Source organism: Aulostomus chinensis, chromosome 17 (genome assembly GCF_037954235.1).
Source record: "Aulostomus chinensis isolate RoL2024-O1b breed Wild chromosome 17, RoL_Achi_v1.0, whole genome shotgun sequence".
In the NCBI taxonomy this organism is placed as follows: Eukaryota; Metazoa; Chordata; class Actinopteri; order Syngnathiformes; family Aulostomidae; genus Aulostomus; species Aulostomus chinensis.
In genome coordinates, this window is record NC_141336.1 from 472,405 (window position 1) to 494,222 (window position 21,818).

The following is a 21,818-nucleotide window of genomic DNA, read 5'->3' on the forward strand; positions in this document are numbered from 1 at the left end:
TGTTACTATTGGTTTACTGTCATAATTGTTTACTATTGTTTTTATTGTTGTTACTATTGTAGTTACTGTCACGACTGTTTACTATATTTGTTACTATTGTAGTTACTGTCATGATTGTTTACTATTGTTGTTATTGTGGTTACTATTGTTGTTATTTTTGTTACTATTGTAGTTCTTGTCATGATTGTTTACTATTGTTGTTACTATTGTAGTTCTTGTCATAATTGTTTACTATTGTTATTGTTGTTTCTATTGTAGTCACTGTAATGATTGTTTACTATTGTTGTCAATGTTGTTACTATTGTAGTAACTGTCATGATTGTTTACTATTGTTGTTATTGTTACTATTGTAGTTACTGTCATGACTGTTTACTATTGTTGTTATTGTTACTATTGTAGTTACTGTCATGACTGTTTACTATTGTTGTTACTATTGTCGTTATTGTCATGATTGTTTACTATTGTTACTGTTGTTGCTATTGTCATGATTGTTTACTATTGTTATTGTTGTTACTATTAGGTTACTGTCATGATTGTTTACTGTTGTTGTTATTGTTGTTACTATTGGGTTACTGTCATGATTGATTACTATTGTTGTTATTGTTGTTACTATTGTAGTTACTGTCATGATTGTTTACTGTTGCTATTATTGTTACTATTGTAGTTACTGTCATGATTGTTTACTGTTGTTGTTATTGTTGTTGTTACTATTGGGTTACTGTCATGATTGTTTACTATTGTTTTTATTGTTGTTACTATTGTAGTAACTGTCACGACTGTTTACTATATTTGTTACTATTGTAGTTACTGTCATGATTGTTTACTATTGTTGTTATTGTGGTTACTATTGTTGTTATTTTTGTTACTATTGTAGTAATTGTCATGATTGTTTACTATTGTTGTTACTGTTTTATTTCTTGTCATAATTGTTTACTATTGTTATTGTTGTTTCTATTGTAGTCACTGTAATGATTGTTTACTATTGTTGTCAATGTTGTTACTATTGTAGTTACTGTCATGATTGTTTACTATTGTTGTTATTGTTACTATTGTAGTTACTGTCATGACTGTTTACTATTGTTGTTACTGTTGTAGTTATTGTCATGATTGTTTACTATTGTTGTTTCTATTTTAGTTATTGTCATGAATGTTTACTATTGTTACTATCGTAGGTATTGTCATGATTGTTTACTTTTGTTGTTGTTGTTACTATTGTTGTTATCGTCATGATTGTTAACTATTTTTGTTATTGTTGTTACTATTGTCATTATCATCATGTTTGTTTACTATTGTTGTTACTATTGTCGTTATTGTCATGATTGTTTACTATTGTTATTGTTGTTACTATTGGGTTACTGTCATGATTGTTTACTATTGTTGTTATTGTTGTTCCTATTGTAGTTACTGTCATGATTGTTCACTGTTGTTGTTATTGTTGTTACTATTGGTTTACTGTCATAATTGTTTACTATTGTTTTTATTGTTGTTACTATTGTAGTTACTGTCACGACTGTTTACTATATTTGTTACTATTGTAGTTACTGTCATGATTGTTTACTATTGTTGTTATTGTGGTTACTATTGTTTTTATTTTTGTTACTATTGTAGTTCTTGTCATGATTGTTTACTATTGTTGTTACTATTGTAGTTCTTGTCATAATTGTTTACTATTGTTATTGTTGTTTCTATTGTAGTCACTGTAATGATTGTTTACTATTGTTGTCAATGTTGTTACTATTGTAGTAACTGTCATGATTGTTTACTATTGTTGTTATTGTTACTATTGTAGTTACTGTCATGACTGTTTACTATTGTTGTTACTGTTGTAGTTATTTTCATGATTGTTTACTATTGTTGTTTCTATTTTAGTTATTGTCATGAATGTTTACTATTGTTACTATTGTAGGTATTGTCATGATTGTTTACTTTTGTTGTTGTTGTTACTATTGTTGTTATCGTCATGATTGTTAACTATTTTTGTTATTGTTGTTACTATTGTCATTATCATCATGTTTGTTTACTATTGTTGTTACTATTGTCGTTATTGTCATGATTGTTTACTATTGTTATTGTTGTTACTATTGGGTTACTGTCATGATTGTTTACTATTGTTGTTATTGTTGTTCCTATTGTAGTTACTGTCATGATTGTTTACTGTTGCTGTTATTATTGTTACTATTGTAGTTACTGTCATGATTGTTTACTTTTGTTATTGTTGTTACTATTGTAGTTATTGTCATGATTGTTTACTATTGTTGTTACTATTGTAGTTATTGTCATGATTGTTTACATTTGTTACTATTGTAGTTATTGTCATGATTGTTTACTTTTTATTGTTGTTACTATTGTCGTTATTGTCATGATTGTTTACTATTGTTATTGTTGTTACTCTTGTCATGATTGTTTACTATTGTTATTGTTGTTACTATTAGGTTACTGTCATGATTGTTTACTATTGTTGATATTGTTGTTACTATTGTAGTTACTGTCATGATTGTTTACTGTTGTTGTTATTGTTGTTACTTTTGGGTACTGTCATGATTGTTTACTATTGTTGTTATTGTTGTTACTATTGTAGTTACTGTCATGATTGTTTACTGTTGTTATTGTTGTTACTATTGTAGTTACTGTCATGATTGTTTACTGTTGTTATTGTTATTACTATTGTTGTTATTGTCATGATTGTTTACTATTGCTGTTACTATTGTAGTCATTGTCATGAATGTTTACTATTTTTACTATTGTCATTATTGTCATGATTGTTTACTTTTGTTATTGTTGTTACTATTGTCATGATTGTTTCCTTCTTTATTATTGTTACTATTGTCGTTATCGTCATGATTTTTTACTACTTTTGTTACTATTTTCATTATCATCATGATTGTTTACTTTTGTCGTTATTGTCATGATGGTTTACTATTGTTGTTATTGTTACTATTGTAGTTATTGTCATGAATGTTTACTATTATTGTTACTATCCTTTATTGTTATGATTGTGTACTTCTGTTATTGTTGTTACTACTGTCATTATCATTATGATTGTTTACTATTGTTGTTATTGTTGTTACTATTGTCGTTATTGTCATGATTTTTTACTATTGTTATTGTTGTTACTATTGGGTTACTGTCCTGATTGTTTACTATTGTTGTTATTTTTAATATCGTAGTTATTGTCATGAATGTTTACTATTATTGTTACTATCCGTTATTGTCATGATTGTGTACTTCTGTTATTGTTGTTACTATTGGGTTACTGTCATGATTTTTTACTATTGTTGTTATTGTTGTTACTATTGTTGTTATTGTCATGATTTTTTACTATTGTTGTTATATTTGTTACTATTGTCGTTATTGTCATGATTGTTTACTATTGTTATTGTTGTTACTATTGGGTTACTGTCATGATTGTTTACGATTGTTGTTATTGTTACTATCATAGTTATTGTCATGAATGTTTACTATTATTGTTACTATCCGTTATTGTCATGATTGTGTACTTCTGTTATTGTTGTTACTATCGGGTCACTGTCATGATTTTTTACTATTGTTGTTACTATTGTCGTTATTGTCATGATTTTTACTATTGTTGTTACTATTGTCGTTACTGTCATGATTGTTAACAATTGTTTTATTATCGTTGTTCATTCTTGTTGTGATGATATTTTTTGGTGCAACTGCTGTTATCTTATTGTCACTGTTGTCCTGATTGTTCCGTGGCTGGAGCTTCTACCCTCATCTACCCACCAATTTACACCAGGAAGAGTAACAGCTTCTCAGCCGCCCCAGAAGAGGCATCATGTGTTCCAGGCAGGACGACTGTGCCCACAAAACTATAGAAATACTGCATAAATTTACAGCAGGTCAAGTTTGAGCTGTGAGGATAAGATCCTTGTCTGCTGCTGTGACATAATTTTATCTCCATTTCCATCCCAGAGGATAGAGTCATAACTGATACACATCTGCTGGCTGAGCTGAGCTTAAAACTTCACCTCCATAGCGTGCAGATTGTTCCTCTCCTGACTGAATGTTGGCTCAGTGGGACGGTCAATGAAGAACTCCAGAGTTCTGGTTCTGGTGCAGTCATCATCTGTCACAATCTGTGTATGTTTGCGGACCCTCAGCAGATCTTCAGCATGCTTGCTGTTCGGTCTGTCTGGTCCCTGATGTTGGACCCTTGATGGTCCCTGGTCACATGTGCTAGAGCAGCTGCTGCTGCTGCTGCTGCTGCTGCTGGACAGATCCTTCCCACACAGGGACACTGTAGCTCCTGGAGTCTGCCTGCAGGGGTCAGTAGAGCCTAGCAGGACTCTTGAAGTGGGTCTGGCAGGCAGGGGAAACAGGGCTGTGTTCTCATAGTCATCTGGATGGGGAAGTGTAGAGACAAAAGGAATCACTGATCTATTCAACCAGTAATATCAGTTCTGCTCTGAAAGATCTTCTCCATTGCACATCATCACAATACACACATGACAAGTAGTCATTAAAGTTGTAAAGAAGCAGTTGCTGCAGAAATCCAGACTGACCCACTTCAAACCGGTTCAATGATGGCAGAATTTTAAACATCACATTGAACTGAAGAGCTGCAGCACATCATCAGAAGCTCGTCCGTCCGTCCCACCTCTCTCAAACTCCATCATTTGTATTCAATTACAAAAGTAGAGTTTTGCAGTCTTTTGCTGAACTTGCTGTGCAGCACACATTTTCACATCTGAGCTCAACAAAGTTAAAATTTGCAGAGCAGCTTCATTTCATGAGGGTTATCCCTGCAGTATGACTTGCTGTTACTCTGAATACTATGAGTTACTTCATACATGTGTGCATGTCCTATCATTAACTATCATTTTGTTTTCTCAAAAAAGTGACAAAGTAGAATAAAAACACATCAGTAATATGTCTCTCTTCTGCACCAGAGTCTTACAATCACCTAAAACAGAAACTGGAGTATGATGACGTCAATGATGATGATTATTAGCATTCATGTTAGCATTTTGCCAGTTTCTATATTACTTTCCTACAATACTTTTTCTGTTGACTGATCTTCAGCTCAGGAATGTTAAATGCTATGAAGCCGACCTGGTGACCTGCCCAGCCTCCTGCCCCCCCTCTGCTCCAGCTCAGTCTGAGACCTGGATGAGAGGATGTTGACATAGGTGGCCAGTGAAGCACTGCTGTCCCCAGACACCACAGACAGCAGCGGGAGGGACTCCAGCTCGACGTCGACCACAGACTGCTCCACAGATGGAGAGGGCACCAGCTTGTAGTACTGGGCTTCAGCTGGAATGCTGACGTGGGTCATACACCACCTCTTCAAATGACGATCCACTGCTGCCTGCTTCACACAAAAAACAACGCTGACTCTGAACTCTCAATCTTGACAGTCACTCATGTCCATCCGTCTCTGTGGTACAGGGACCTGATGACAAGGGAGCATTTGAAAATTACAATAAACTGAGCTGTTCGACAGACAGGATGTTTGTAGAATTTTTGGTGTAATAATTATGGAATTGATGACAGTAGAATTACAGATAAGAATAGAGCAAAGGAAGAATATTGTTTAGAGGTGGAAATAAGGGTGCAATAAGTTGTTGGTTGACTTGATAGTAAAGGATGCCGGATCTTAAAAAGACAGCTTGAGATTAGTGAGTTGATGTACGCAGTGAATGCTTATTAATACGCGTTTCTGTCAATGAGGAACAAGTTTGGTGCGATGAGTGCTTCTCCACGAAGAGCTATGGTTACACAGTAGATGTCAGACTTATAGAAGCGTGTCGCTACGTCCGTGTTGATCGTGGATGGAACCTCCCACTTCAGTTGTGACTGTGCTAATTTGTTTTTTCCGAGATGGTACCTGATGGAGTTGAACTCCACGATGGCTGATCTGTCAATAATCGACTCATTTATTTTCATATTCAACGATCCTCATTACCTGGTCTGATACCACAGAAAACACACCATGTTGTCCTCACAGTGGCAGCTGCTTTGTTACAGTCACACCACTCACTTTAGTGATCTCATGAGGTTCTTTATGAGAATAGAAAATAGTTGTGTGTCAGCAAATAACACCTTTGAAAGGATGTTCAAAGCATGACATAAATCATTTACAGAAGTAAAAGCACCAAGCACTAACCCCTGGGCGACACCATCAGTGATGATGCAAAGAGAGGAGACCTTTCCCCTCTTCTGTAACTAAAATCATGCAGATTTTTAATTTTGAAATGGGAACATTTGTGAAGCAGAATAGAACGACTAACTTTGTAAAAAGCTTAAGGTGAATTCAGGAAAATTCCACCAGTGCATTTTTTTTCTATCTCCAGCTTTACTGATCTCACGAACAATAAGGGACATCCAAGGAAGTAGTGCACTTCCTTCTAAATCCACATGGTGACTACAAAGGATGGAATATTCCTCCAAATCATCCAACAATCTTTGATAGACACAATTTTCCCATAATTAGGTAGAATATAGGTAACACAGGTAGAACTGAAATTGGTCTGTTATCATCACACAAAGCTGGATCACCGTCTTTGTGTATCGGAATCATTGCATTATTTTTAATTGAGCAGGAACAATGTGTTTTTGCAAGGAGAGGTTGAGAGTTTAAGGTAAAGGGGTTACATGCACTTATTTGGTTAAGTGACCAGAAATATAACCTAAACCAGGTTAGGACTCTTACAGATTGTGTAAAAACTTCAAAGCGTCACCTTTTGTTACCCGAGAGAATTGAAAACCAACTAGTGTGGGAAAATTCATGAGCCAAGTTCTCTCCAATTATAGAAAAGTAAATGTTGAATTTAATGCCAGGTTCATTACGCTCCTTAATGAGATCATAAACTGTCTTCAATTCTGATGGGAGGTCTGTGGATTTTGGTTTGTTTGTTAACAATGAAGTTAATAGTTTGACAAATTAGCGACATTATTTTTTGTTCGTTAAATTTGGTATTAAAGTGGTATATCTTGAATTTATTTTGATGACAGGATCAGATTAATTTTGCTAGTTTTAAACTCAGCTAAATTGATGGGGGTTGATACCAAGATATTCTCTATCAACTCTGTGTTTAGCCTTTACTGAAGTAAGTCTGGCAGAAGTTCAACAACTCCACGTTGGAGTTGTGCAATACATCACCTTTCGTTACTGTCTCACCTGCTGCAGCTGTCTTTACCTGTGTCATCATGGCTTCATCCCTGCCCCTGGCAGCCACCTGCTCAATCCTGTACATCATTTTCTTTCTTTCTGCTGCTGTTCGTTTTTGATTCAGCAAGTCCAAGACTTTAATCTGCCAAAGAGGAAAAAGAGGAAAGGTCCAGTGTGCACTCCTCCCTGTACACGTGCTCTCTGAACTTGGACATATTTGTGGAAATGAGGGAGCTTCCACTTGGCACCAAAAATGGTTGGTGCTTTTTATTAAAAAATAAATAAATTGCAAAATGTCATGTCATAGTCAATTAGAAAACTTTCTGGGGGAGACCTGGTCTGATAAGGAGAGACGGCATTCATTTCTAGAAATATGGCCCAGTTTATAATAGAACCAGAACCCTGACAACCCAGAGTTCAGACCAGGAAACAGAGCTGCCGTCTTACATGCTTCTCTGCGCGTCCACTAGGGGGCAGTCACCCACCCAAACCCCCATAGAGACTGTGTCTGTCCCCCGACCACGTCAGTTTATTCACTCCAGTTCTACTGTAGAGGAGTCAATCAGAAAAACCTGATCCAAGTTAACACAACCACTAAATTAACTCAAAAGAATATCAGAATTAGATGAGGACGATTAAACCTCAGACCTCTGAGGCTGAAAACTGAACCAGTGAATGAAGTGATACCTGACAGTTGTGTTGACCTGCTGAGTCTCACTGAAGCCTGGCTGGTGACGATGAGGATGCTAGTCTGAATGAATCCACTCCTCCAGTCACAGGAACACTCACATTCCTCCAGGCTCTGGCCCAGGAGGTGGCGCTGCTGCCATTGTTGACACCAGTTTAGTAATGAATCCCAAACCAGAAGAAGTTTCCATTCATCTGAAAGCCTGATTCTCAGTTTGTCTCCTCCAGCCTGGAAACTCTCCAGCCTCTCTGATTGATGATTGAGGACCGTCCTCCTGGTCCTGACTCTGGATTCTGATCTGAATTCTCAGAGTTTCAATCAGTTTAGTTCTAAATCAGATCAAGTCATGATTGGAGGAGACTTCAGTATTCATGAGGATGTTGATAACCACAGTCTGGTACTGCATTTCTCTCTCTTCTAGACTCAACTGGTGTCCATCAGTCTGTCCTTGAACCCCCTCACTGTCACAACCACACCTCCACCTCCTCCTAACATGTGGAACTGAAGCTGAACATCTGGTTGTGTTTCCACAGAACGCTTTTATCAGACCACCAATCAATCACTTTGGAATTTGGACTGATCAGCTACACTCCACTCAGGAAAACTGTAGTTTCCAGATGTTTGTCTGATCAGGCCACACCTGGATTTAAGGAAGTGGTTCCATTGGTGCTAAATTCAGTGTCATGTCCCACTGTAACAGAGGATGCTGTTGTCCACCTTCGTCCCTCCCAAACTGATCATTTTATCATAGAGCAGCAGGCACCTTAGCAACAACTCTGGACTGGCCCACTAAAACAGAAAACTATGAATCCAAGGAAACAAGCACCTTGGTACGGTTCTGGAACCTGACAGAGTCAACAAGAAACCAGAAACTGGAGAGAAGATGGTGCTGCTCCAAATTGGAGGAGTCACATGAAGTCTGGTAAGATGGCCTTAGAACCTAGAAGAAAGCCCTTGGTAGAACTAGAGCAGCAATCCTCTTCACCCTGTACCTGCTTCCTCTAGGTCACATGATCAGGAAACACTCCATTAATGTTCACTGCTATGCTGACGACACACAACTGTACTCAGGGGTGAAAGTGGCTTAAAGGTCTTGCTGGAAATGGACGCACACCCGAAGGGCGCGCTGCCGACGAAGTTCTACGGTTTTTAATCGGTTTTGGGTGATTTTTATTCCAGTTTTCGGGTGTCTGTTCCCCACAAAACTGCAGCCCCCATAGCCCCACCCTCCAGCGCTACCCCTGGAAATGCTTTGGAAACTGCTTTTTACAGTAACTGCCCACTACAGTGCTGACAACAGGCAGACATGAAAAAACAGATCATCAATGTCACATGATTTCTTCTTCTTGTAGGTCCTCACTGGCAGACTCCTCAGAGACAGTCTCTCCCTGGACTCACTCTCATCAAGGAGTGGCTCTGAGTCTGAATCTTCCGTGGGTCTCATTTTGCTAACTTTTTCTCCTGCTTCTTCAACTCTGTCACATTTTCTCTTAAACATGTCACTTATCTTACGTTGCATTGTGCCAAAGCAGGTCGCCAGCAGCCGAGTTCTTTGATTTTACCCTCAGGCTCAGACCCTATGTTTGCTCAGAAGAGCAACACATCAGCAGCACTAAAACCACTACAAACACCCACTAACCAGTGTCCCAGCCCCCCAACACCCATGAGGCAGCTGGGCCAGACGGCCTGGAGCTGGTTTTCACATCCACACCCATTCAAAACCTGGTCCTGGACTGTTCTTGCTGTCAATGAGCGCGTGCAATATGTGCATTATGTGCATAATTCGCATAAATTATTATTTTTCTACCGCCAAAATAACACCTAATTTAACGCCCTAGACAAGCATGAAATTTGCTGAAATTTGGCACACTCGTCTGGTCTGGCGAAAAATTTTCAATTCTACAAAAAAATTATTCAAAAACTCAATAGCGCCACCTAGGGAGCCACAAAACTAAAGAATACATTCCTACACTCAGACCCCTCACCTGTCTACAACAGAATGTCCACAAATTGGACAAAACTGTTAAAATGAGGACTTCTTTTACTCCCAACAAATCTATCTCCTCCTAGGACATTCATCTATCTATCACTTCCAAACTTTCACACATTTCTCTCCCAACTGTGCTGATTAAAGTTATCAAAAGTTTTTATCTGAATTACTTGGTTTGGATTTTTCAAGCCGTCAAAGTGGGGGAGACACGTTTCAGCGTCCAATGGAAGTCTATGGGGAGACGGTGTCCTCTCAGGTTCATACTGTCAAACAAACGCTTCTCACGTCTACACCATCCATCCCACAGCTCTAACAACCACACCACTGCATTCCTGACAAAAACCCCTCCAAGAACATGGTGTTCTGTGTCCCTCTGGACCAGCGTATGCCAACTTCTTCCTCTTGTCCCACTCCAGTCCTGGTGCTCCTCCTCTCTCTCCACTCTAGCACAGATCAGAGACAGAGCAGTGGGGAGGGGTTCTTAAAGGGCCAGCTCTCAGCTCTGCTCTCACTCTAGCACAGATCAGAGACAGAGCAGTGGGGGAGGGGTTCTTAAAGGGCCAGCTCTCAGCTCTGCTCTCACTCTAGCACAGATCAAAGACAGAGCAGTGGGGAGGGGTTCTTAAAGGGCCAGCTCTCAGCTCTGCTCTCACTCTAGCACAGATCAAAGACAGAGCAGTGGGGGAGGGGTTCTTAAAGGGCCAGCTCTCAGCTCTGCTCTCACTCTAGCACAGATCAGAGACAGAGCAGTGGGGGAGGGGTTCTTAAAGGGCCAGCTCTCAGCTCTGCTCTCCACTCTAGCACAGATCAAAGACAGAGCAGTGGGGGAGGGGTTCTTAAAGGGCCAGCTCTCAGCTCTGCTCTCACTCTAGCACAGATCAAAGACAGAGCAGTGGGGGAGGGGTTCTTAAAGGGCCAGCTCTCAGCTCTGCTCTCACTCTAGCACAGATCAGAGACAGAGCAGTGGGGGAGGGGTTCTTAAAGGGCCAGCTCTCAGCTCTGCTCTCACTCTAGCACAGATCAGAGACAGAGCAGTGGGGAGGGGTTCTTAAAGGGCCAGCTCTCAGCTCTGCTCTCACTCTAGCACAGATCAAAGACAGAGCAGTGGGGAGGGGTTCTTAAAGGGCCAGCTCTCAGCTCTGCTCTCACTCTAACACAGATCAGAGACAGAGCAGTGGGGAGGGGTTCTTAAAGGGCCAGCTCTCAGCTCTGCTCTCACTCTAGCACAGATCAAAGACAGAGCAGTGGGGAGGGGTTCTTAAAGGGCCAGCTCTCAGCTCTGCTCTCACTCTCTGATCAGACTCAGGCTTCTAACTCCTCAACTACAAGGCCTCCACACTGGACCAGGACACCCTGGGATTCAGGCCAGGGCTCAGGCCCTCACAACGCTGCTTGCAGCTTGAATTTTCTTTCTCTTTTTTATTCGTTCCATGAAAGCAGAACGCGTGTGGTTTTAACCAATCAACACTAACAATGCTGGTAACATGACCCACGTGTCCGTCTGTCAGCCAACCAGAAACGCCTCGCATGCTGAGATGCGCTCATGGGCTGGACTCGGTGTCAAGGCGGTTTCACACTGAACGCGCAAGGCACAGGCTGTGCGGGGGAAGTCCATTCATTGTGTATGTCACGCTGTGACGTCACATGAGCGCAAACCAAGCCCAGCAACTCTGTAGTGCTGTGCGTGCTTGTGCCCCACCCTGCGCAGCGCAGCGCGTCTGCCGCGTTCAGAGTGAAACTGCCGTCAGACGTCTTTTTCTTTCTTTAATATGGGATTTTGACAGCTCCCTTCTCCTCCTTTTTTTTACCAGAACTCCGTTCCGAAATGCGTTCCGGTAAAATATCCGGCTCACTTTCACCCCTGGCTGTACTCATCAATGATCCACATGGAACAAACCAGCTGACTGAACTGGAGGCCTGTCTGAAGGACAGGAAACATGGAGGACCATCATTTCCTTTATTAAACTCTGATAAACTGAAGTTCTGGTGCTGGGCCCAAACACCTGAGGACCACCTGATCTGATGAGACAGGTACCCTGGATGGCACCACCCTGGCCCCCAGCACCACCGTAGGAACCTAGGAGTTCTCTTTGACCAGGACCCTTTAACTCCCACATTCAACAAATCTCCAGGACGCCTTCTTCCATCTACATAACATCGCTAAGATCAGACACATCCTGGCTCAAGAAGATGCAGAAAAACTAGTCCCTGCTTTTGTCACTTCTAGGCTGGATTACTGCACCTCCCTCCTACCAGGCTGGACTAACAGGTCCCTAAAGACTCTCCAGCTGGTCCAGAACGCTGCTGCTCATGTGTTGACTAGAACTGGTAGCAGAGACCAGGTCTCTCCTGGACTGCTTCTCTGCATGGCTCCCTGTCAGATTCAGAACAGAATTTAAAATTCTCCTTCCACCATCAAAGTCCTCAACAATCAGGCTCCTTCATCCCTGACAGAGCTCCTAGTCCCCTATGATCCAGCTAGAACCCTTCACTCCCAGGATGCAGGGTTCCTGCTGGTTCCTAGAGTTCTAACAGTAGAATGGAGCCAGAGCCTTCAGCTATCAGGCTCCCTTCCTGTGAAACCGTCTCCCAGTTTCAGTCCAGGACCCAGACCCCCGCTCTAGGTTTAAGAGCAGACTTAAGACCTCCTTGTTGATCAGGCTTATAGTCAGGACTGCTTAGGCTGGCCTTAGAACTGCTGCTATAGGCTCAGACTGCTGGGATCTCCCATGATGCACTGGGCTTCTCTCTCTTCCTCCTGTCCTCATACGTGTTACTGACTCCTCTTCTTCTCCCCTCATCCCAGATCCTGGTGCTGCTGGAGGAGGCTCCAGACCTGAAGAGGCTCCAGCTGCCACCCGTAGCTCCACCTGCTCACGTCCCCGTCTGTCCATCAGTCTCTCCTCCTTTCTCTCTCTTTATCTCTGTCCCTCTCTCTCCTCCTGTCTCTCTGTCTTCCTCCATTCTCTCTCTTTGTCTCTGTCCATCAGTCTCTCCTCCTTTCTCTCACTCTTTATCTCTGTCCCTCTCTTTCCTTCTGTCTCTCTGTCTTCCTCCATTCTCTGTCTTTGTCTCTGTCCATCAGTCTCTCCTCCTTTCTCTCTCTCTTTATCTCTGTCCCTCTCTCTCCTTCTGTCTCTCTGTCTTCCTCCATTCTCTGTCTTTGTCTCTGTCCATCAGTCTCTCCTCCTTTCTCTCACTCTTTATCTCTGTCCCTCTCTCTCCTTCTGTCTCTCTGTCTTCCTCCATTCTCTGTCTTTGTCTCTGTCCATCAGTCTCTCCTCCTTTCTCTCTCTCTTTATCTCTGTCCCTCTCTTTCCTTCTGTCTCTCTGTCTTCCTCCATTCTCTGTCTTTGTCTCTGTCCATCAGTCTCTCCTCCTTTCTCTCACTCTTTATCTCTGTCCCTCTCTCTCCTTCTGTCTCTCTGTCTTCCTCCATTCTCTGTCTTTGTCTCTGTCCTGCTCTCCTGCTCTCTCTCCGTCCCCACTGATCCTGGATCTGCTCCACCTTCCTGCTGGTAAAGGAAGGTTCTGGTGGCTGCTGTTGCAGGATGTGCTGCTGATGGAGAATTGTTGGGTGGAGGTTCATTGAAGGAGGGAGGTGCTGGACCTGCTCTACTTGGACAGAGTCAGGACAGAACTTTGGTTGGGGTTTGGTGCCAAACAAATAAAACTGACTTGACTTGACTCAAATATTTTACATCATTTAAAAAGTCACACAAACTACAAAACAAACAAACAGATTAATACAAAAAAAGGTGACTGTTATGAAACCTGGGTAGTTCCTCACTGCTATCAGGCCCAGGTGTCTTTGTGTGCCTCAAGATGTGCAAAAGGGCTGAAACATCCATTTCTAAATTCCACTGCATTGATAGATGAAATGTATGGTTTCTTATCTTATATCTGATTATAGTTTTTGTCATCAGCACATCACATCAATAATCCTGTTCTTAAGCTAATTTAGAAAAGCCCAAGAACCAGTGGAAGAGCAGAGAATATCAGAGAGAACACCATTGATTCTAACACACTGTGAACTATGTGTCCCAAAATCTAAAATCCAACAAGTAATGTTAAAATTCAGCTTAAATTCATCGAGAAGTTTCTCTGCAAGCAAATGTGTCTGTCTTGTATTAAGAACAGAGGAAAAAACAAAGAGCAGAAGTCTAGTGGTGGAAATGGGGGTCTCAAGATGGTGGAAAAGGCTGTTCAGCAACGTCACAGTGTCATCATCAACACCTCCGTCTCATGCACCTGAATCACCTGCTTCATCACCTTCTCAAACACCTTCATCACAAGAGGAGTGAGGGAAGCAGGTCTGAAGTCATTCAGAGATTTGGGATTAGAGCATTTTGCAACAGGGACAACAGTGTAGTGTTTCCAAATATCCGTAATTTTCTGTTTCCTTTTTTTAACCTGTCCTGTTCAGCAGTAGCATCCATGTTCCTGCTGCCTTGTTGTACTGAAGCAGTTTTACTCTTCAAAGGAGGAACCTGATAAACTCCTCCTATCACCATTTATGTTTAATTTTATTAGGAATGGTGTTGGTTCATTGATCAAGCTACCGGACTGAGGACAGGAGAGAGAACAGGGACAGGACGGGGAAGACAAGGGGGGGGGGGGAGACACAAAAACAACAATAGCAAAAAACAACAACAATAACAACAGAAAAAAAGAAAAACATTGGTTGCAGGATTTCCAATGCAAATTTACCATTTCCATCCATCGTCATCTTCATCTTAGTCCTTACTAGTAAGGGTCGTGGGGGGTGGAGCCTATCCCAGCATCTACGGGCGAGAGGTGGGGTTCACCCTGGACAGGTCGCCAGTCCATCGCAGGGCCAACATACAGAGACGAACAACCATTCACACTCACAGTCATACCCACGGTCAATTTAGAGAATCAATCAGCCTCGTCCCCAAATTGATGTCTTTGGACTGTGGAGGAAGCTGGAGTACCAGAGAGAACCCACGCAGACACGGGGAGAACATGGAGACTCACCCAGAAAGATCCCGTGCCCGAGCCGGGACTCGAACCCGGAACCTTCTTGCTGTGAGGCCACAGTGCTGACCACTGCACCACCGTGCAGCCCAATTTACCATTTGGTTTAATATAATTTAAAATAGGGAGGCAGACCACTCGCCCCAAGAACCCAAGTCGGGCCCCCAGGCCCAGTCTAAGGCCCCACCCCCTGCCAGGGCATAGACCCCCTGCCCAGCCTTGGTGCAGTCAGCAACAGGGCAGTGATGAAACCACTCCCTGCCCCAGCCACCCCCCCCCCCCCCATCCCAACATGGGTGCGGGGTGCGTGTTGTGCGTGGGAATGTAGATGTGATGGTGTGGATGACTAGAATGTAGTTAAAATTGGGGGGAGGCACCCAGGGCATGGGAGCCCCGCCGGTTGCAGACGGCAGAGACTCTCAGTACATCCTCATGCACTCCCCCAAGCCCTCGATGTCTACTATGTGATTAAAATTGGGGGGTCCAGCCCCTCAAGGCCTAGTGTCACAGAAGATGTGGTGTGATGGGACAGAGAGGTGATAAGAGGGCATGAAGCAAGGCCCGGACCTGCAGGGGGCCAGCTTCCAGACTGGCCCCGCTGGCCACCACCATCACCGCCTGCAACCAGCCGACAGGGAATCCAGCCCTCCTGGTCCAGGGTCACACCAGAGCACCAAGGGACACCGTCCAGAGATCTGGACAGAGGGTCCACCACCCCGTCATGTGAGGGCAGGGAGGACCCAGGCCCACCGTGCGCGGCAGGCCCCCCAGCCAGCAGCTCATGGTCATGGCACCTAGTCCGATCTGCACTGAGGAGGCCAGCCCCCACCCCTCCTTTGTTCCCCGACATCCTCCCATTGTCCGGGAGCAGTGACAGTCCAAGATGCCGTGCCACGGCTCAGCCCTCCCAAGGACAGGGCCAAGGCAAGCGCACCCCGCCCAAACGCAGGCGAGACCCCCCGGGGGGTGCGGGCAGGGTCCCTGGCCGGCAGGTCCCAAGTCCCTCTTCATCTACCTTCCTCTCTATCCCTCTCCGTCCCGATCTTCCCCTCGTCATCCCTCTCCCCCTCCCTCCACCCCCCTCCTATCTCTTGCTCCCCTACTTAACCCGCCTCCTCCCAGCTTCCAAGGGCAACTGTGCCCCAAGCCGCCACAGTGGGCCCCGGCATGCCCCGCCAACATGCAGGGACCAGGCCGGCGCCGCACCCACCCAGTGTGGGACCCCACCGGGAGACCGGCATGGACCCCAGCCACCAGGGCTCAGGCCCCAGACCGCCCGCATAGCGGGGAAGCCCCGACCCAGCCCAATGACCACCCAACCCCCAATCCCACAGGGTGCCACCATGCTAGGGGAAGCAGCCCCCACGTCCCCCACACTATCCCACGCAGGTGAGACCCAAAGCAGCCCCCAGAGGCAGTGACCCCGGGCCCACCAGCCCAGTGAGCCGCTGGACACCCAAGGAAGCCAGAGTCCACCCGCCCCAGGGCCAGAGCCACGAAGCCCAGTCCCCCCCATCGAAACTATGTGATGGATTTAATTATCGGAGACCAGATTTGTTAGAACTCTGCCGATCGACTTTCCTCCCAAGCAGACATTCTCTCCATGGAAATGTGGTCTAATAAAAGGTTTCTATATTGAGTCATGCTTAGGTTGTTCTTGGATTTCCAATTCATCAGGATGGCCTTCTTTGCGATGCTTAGAGCAGTGAGGAGCATGCAAGATTTGTTTACTTCCATATTAACATTAGTGAGGTCACCTAGCACACAAAGTGAGGGGGAGATGGGGTTGGGGTACCCTGACCACCGTGATAGGTCTTTACAAACCCTCTGCCAAAAATTAACAGGTGTACAAAGCCATACAGCATGCAGATAGCAGTCTGGTGAGCCAGTCACACAATATGGACAAATGTTTGTTTGTGTGAGGCCCATCTGGAACATCCTTTGTCCTGTGTAGTGGGTTCTGTGGAGAACCTTGTAATTTATTAATTGTAGGTTACCACTGCGAATCATTCTAAATGTGTTGGAGCAGATTTCTATCCAAAAGTTAGGGTGTGGGTTGATCGACCCATTTGGATGAAGGAATAGAGATTATAAATTCTGTTGTAGAAACTATTGAGTTAATTTTAGACAGTAGCTTAGGGGGTGAAAGCTGTAAAAAATCTGTTATTCTTGGTGGGAGCTCTAAGTCTAACTGGGTAAGGTCAAACCGTGCCTGTATTATAGATTTGAGCTGAAGATATTCCAGAACTTTGTTTTTGTTAATACGATAATTTGCTGTAATTTGGTTAAATTCTATGAATGCTTTGTCTTGGAAGATCTGCTCTAGATTTTTAATCCCTTTATCGGCCCATGCAGCAAAATGTATTGTTTTTTTATTTTGCAGGATGTCAGGATTGTTCCAGACAGGCGTGAGCCTGCATGGGGTGTTCGAGAGCCCATTGCTCTTGAGAAGTTCCCACCAGGCTATGAGGGTGTTGCTGATGCTAAGACACTTAAAGCAGCTGTGATGCTTGATAACAGGGCTGATAAAAGGGAGATCAGAGATTTGGATTTCTTTGCAGAATGTTTGTTCAGTATCGAGCCATGCTTGGTCTAATGAGTTTGGCTTGAACCATTTTAGTATGTATTGTAATCTATTGGCCAAGTAGTAATTATAAAAATTTGGTAGTTCCAAGCCACCATAGTCTTTACTCTTTAGTAAAGTCTTTAGGGTAATACGTGGTGGTTTAGCTTTCCAGAGAAACACTCAAAAAAGCCAACTTCTGTGTTTGCTAAATCAGTCAAAGTGTAAAATGTTGCTTCTACCAAATATAAACGTGTTTTGTCAATGTACATTGTCACATTGTCACATTAAAACTGACACATAATACATATTGCAGCACATACATCACACTAAACACAGGTATTACTGTATTGCTGATGTATAGGTAACAATGTGCACGTGTATATGTTTTTTTTTTAACTTTACTACACTGTACTGGACTGGGGAACGGGGTATTCCTTTAAGGCATCTGCCGCCCGTTAACACCACTGCGCATCCAACATTTTATAGAGGGTGACGTTGGGTGTGAGAGGGGCGGACCATAGAGACGTGAGGGACGCATGTCACGTACTTTGAATGGTGGCGCCAAACCAAGGGTTGCTGCTGTCAAAGAGTAATCTCCTTGTGGATCAGATCAGGATAAAAGTAAATCTGCAAACGGAACTGGATGACGATAACTGGGGAGAAGTGACAGGGAAATCCCAAGGAAATACGGGCGCCCGGACTGCGGAGACGTCTTCAAACACACACAAGGACCAACGACTCACCAAGCCGAGGACTACCGATCTGGTGAAATCGATTCAGTTTTTTTTCCTTTGAGAACTGTTGGCGTGGTATGCGGAGTCCAGTGCCGTTTGGGTGATCTTTTTATTTTTGCTTTGACCCCCTTTGGATTTTTTTTTCTTCTGCTGCAATCCGTTACTGCCTTCTGCGTTCTACTCACCGGATGTTTCCTGGATGTGCGAGCTGGAAGCGAACTGACTGTTTGGACAATTAGGTTGTTTCGTATTCACTATGAACAAGAAGGGGGAATTTCACTGGAGTTTGTAAGAGGTTTCAGTTGTGCATAATACAAATGGCGTGGATTCGCTGGGCATAATTCAAACCTTGTGGTGGTGCGTCTTTCTGTGTGTGTGCGTGTGCAGCGCTGTCTGAATGTGTGTTGCTGGTGGCATTTATATTTCTTTCAGTCCTAGTGAACTCCTTGTGCGCTGTGACGCAACTATATAAAAAAGTTGGATTTGTTACATCATTTAGTTATGCAATTTTAGGATGATGTACTAAAAACAAACATTTCCTCAATTCAGTCATGCTGACCCAACATCATTTCTTTGAGGTAAGATAACAAATCGCATGTACAACTCTAGAACAGGGGGTGGCAGTAGTGTGAGAGCAGGGAATGCGTGTAGGCGCAAACAACGAGGTTGCAGAAGAAGACAGGCAGACTGGCTGGCGACATGCAAGATAACGGCACCCTGACGCTTGTGGAAGGTGGTAAGTAAAAAATAAAGCAGCCTGGGGCTGTTTGTATTTTTCATGACTGCGGTAAAATCACATTTGTATTGGCATTTTCCGTTGTGTATTTTGCTTTAGCGGGCGGGGGGGGGGGGGGTGTTGGATGCTACCACCCATGCTTTACTTACGGTCTAGCGAATGGCAATTAGCCGGCTATTTGCGCCAATGAGCTAACGCTAGCTGTTAGCCGGCGCTAACGTCTGTTTGCGCAAATTAGCTAATGCTAATTAGCGGTGCTAACCCTTATAGTTGAGCTAATGCTAATAGCTTCGGTGAAGCTAACAGCTCCACAAGCAGGGGGCAGAGAGCTGCCTCAGGGAATGTTATACATTTTCCAATCACTACATTTTGATAACAAAGTGCATTGACATTCTGTACTTGTACTGTACATTGTGTGAGAAATGCATATCTTGCAAATATAAACACTGGTGACAAACTAGTGACAAAGGAGGGAAAACTCATGAAAAAGGAGGGAATACTAGCAAAAAGGGAGGAAAAGCTAACGAATAAGGAGGGAAACTAAGGAAAAAGGAGGGAAGACAGTTGAAAAACGGAGGGAAAACTAGTGAATTTAGGTAAAACAGAAAAGTCCAGTTAGTTTCTGTCTGTTGTACATGCAATTTTTCATTTTCTGATTTTCCTTTTCTTTGTAAAAGCTGCATAAATTATTTGACCTTTTTTTCCCTCTCTGAATAGATGCCTCCTTCCTCCTTGTTAATTGCTCTCTCTCTTTATGGTCATCACAGAAATTCAAGACAAACTTTGTTGGGTCATTCACCTCGACTGCCATCCCTCACGAAAGTGTCCCAGAGAAGGTGATCATCTGCCAGCAACAGGCCATTGCGTATAGATAAGTAAAGATGAGATCCAGATAGGCTTGGCTAACCCTTACTCTGGAATCACGTGGAGATGCAAGGAGTGCAGTGTGTGTTTTCAGAGTAGGAATGAGCTTCTCAAACATATAAGACTAATGCATGGCAATAGGCTTTGCTACTCATGCCTGTATTCAAATTGCCCGTGTAATTTCAAGATGCTGAATGCCTTGCACATACACATGTCAAGAGTTCATCCCAAACCTGATTCTCAGAAGCACCTAGAGTTGACAACATTTCGTTGTCCTTTGTGCACATGTGGTAGTCTTTCTACTGAAAGAGATTTTTTTCTCACATTTATGTATTCATTTCAAGAGCCATGAAACTGTTCCTTGTAGTTTCAGGGATTGTAATTACAAAACGAGTACTCATGGAACAAATCACTCTCACAAAAACTGAAAACACAAGCCCCATACGCTAAATGATTTCAAACCGGGCATAGTGACTACAACTGGAGTTTCTCAAGAGTTGTCTGACAATTCAGAGCAAGACGACTCTGCAATGGAAATAGACAGTGCTTTTCCAAGTGATGATGTGGCTTTAAGTAAGTCTCAACCTGACACAATTCAGCAAAATTTAGCAGCAGACTTATTCAAACTGGAACATTTTGCTCATGTGCCAGCCACAAAAATGGATGAGTTTCTCAAGGAACTGCACTTTTTGTTAAGTGCAGGCACAGTTCCCCTCTCTGTTAACATTATTGAAACTGTTCTCAGGAAACATGGTTCCACATCTGATAGGTCAGTGGCAACTGAAGTAGCCACTGACCTATCAGCCTCTCACTCTTTGCTTGAAGCTACAGGTGTGGGTGGCTGTTTGAGCACATCATATCTCCACAACAGGTTTTACAGAGAAAACTTCAATGTCATCGAGCCCATTGAGTATGTACTTGATGAAAAGGAAAATACAAGCTTTCAGTATGTGCCTATACTGAAGAGTTTGCAACAGCTCTTAAATAGGAAGGATATTGTGGATAAGATCATTGAGAACCACAGAGCCTTTCAGAGTGATGTAATAACTGGAGAACAGTATTTTAAGTCATTCCAGGATGGGACTCACTTCAAGGAAAACATTTTCCTTGCAGGGGATGAGCTGAGAATTTTGCTCACGTTGTACATATATGACTTCGAAGTATGCAATCCTTTAGGTACTTCTCGCAGAAAACACAAGCTCTGTGGAATCTATTGGACTCTCAGTAATTTGCCACCGGGCTCTCATTCAGTACTTTCCTCAATTTACCTGGCAGTCGTGAGCAAATCTGATGATGTGAAGAAGTAGGGTTTTGACCAAGTCTTGCAACCACTTCTTCAGGATTTAAAAACCCTTGAGCAAGATGGAGTATTTGTTCCTTTGCTTGGTGGGTGTGTTAAAGACACAGTTCTTGTAGTTCTTGCTGATAACCTCGGTGCTCATGGTATTGCAGGTTTTAATGAAAGCTTTACGGCAGGGCACATATGCCGGGTCTGCACTGCAACACGAAAAGAGATCCAAACACAAAATGCGAGACAAGGTTCATTCCTTCTGAGAACAAATGAGCTCCATGAAACACATGTAGGCTCTGCCCAGGAGGATGGGTCAAGCTGTTTTGGTGTCAAAGGACCATGTGTATTCACTGAGAACCCAGCTCATTTTAATGTTCTCTCAGGTCACCCCCCCTGATATCATGCATGATGTGTTCGAAGGTGTGGTGCCTGTTGAGCTTGCGCACGGTTTGCAAGTGTTAATATCAAAGAAATACTTTAGTCTTGAGCATCCTTTTTTACTGAAAAGGTTGCTGCAATCAGCAACCAGTTCTCTGAGCCTGACCAGTCCAGTCAGCACCAACCTGCCACTGCTGCTTCACTCTTCTCCTTTGCTCCCCTGAGCCAAGATGAAGTCTCCAGAATTCTCCTGAGCTCAAAACCTACAACTTGTCCTCTCGATCCAATACCCACCAGCATCCTGCAGACCATTATTTTGCCCTCTATCAAACCTGCAGTCACACACATTGTCCATTCCTCCCTGGAAACAGCATTTTTCCTGCTACTTTTAAGCAGGCCTGTGTCACCCCACTGCTCAAAAAGCCTCATCTCAACCCCGCC

General features: G+C 43.3%; 1 protein-coding gene across 6 annotated transcripts in view; it reads right to left on the reverse strand.

Moving 5' to 3' along the window:
* The window catches only part of ankrd6a (ankyrin repeat domain 6a), a 60,468-nt gene that overhangs the window by 8,708 nt on the left and 29,942 nt on the right, over positions 1–21,818 (reverse strand). For 4 of the 6 annotated variants that reach the window (XM_086183300.1, XM_086183301.1, XM_086183302.1 and 1 more), the window contains 3 exons: positions 7,161–7,274; positions 5,074–5,332; positions 3,990–4,360 (listed from right to left, as the gene is read on the reverse strand). In XM_086183300.1, coding sequence (XP_086039426.1) covers positions 3,990–4,360; positions 5,074–5,332; positions 7,161–7,274 — 744 coding nt within the window. The remainder of the gene's footprint in view (positions 1–3,989; positions 4,361–5,073; positions 5,333–7,160; positions 7,275–21,818) is intronic. The other 2 variants (XM_086183299.1, XM_086183303.1) reach the window with 2 other exon arrangements.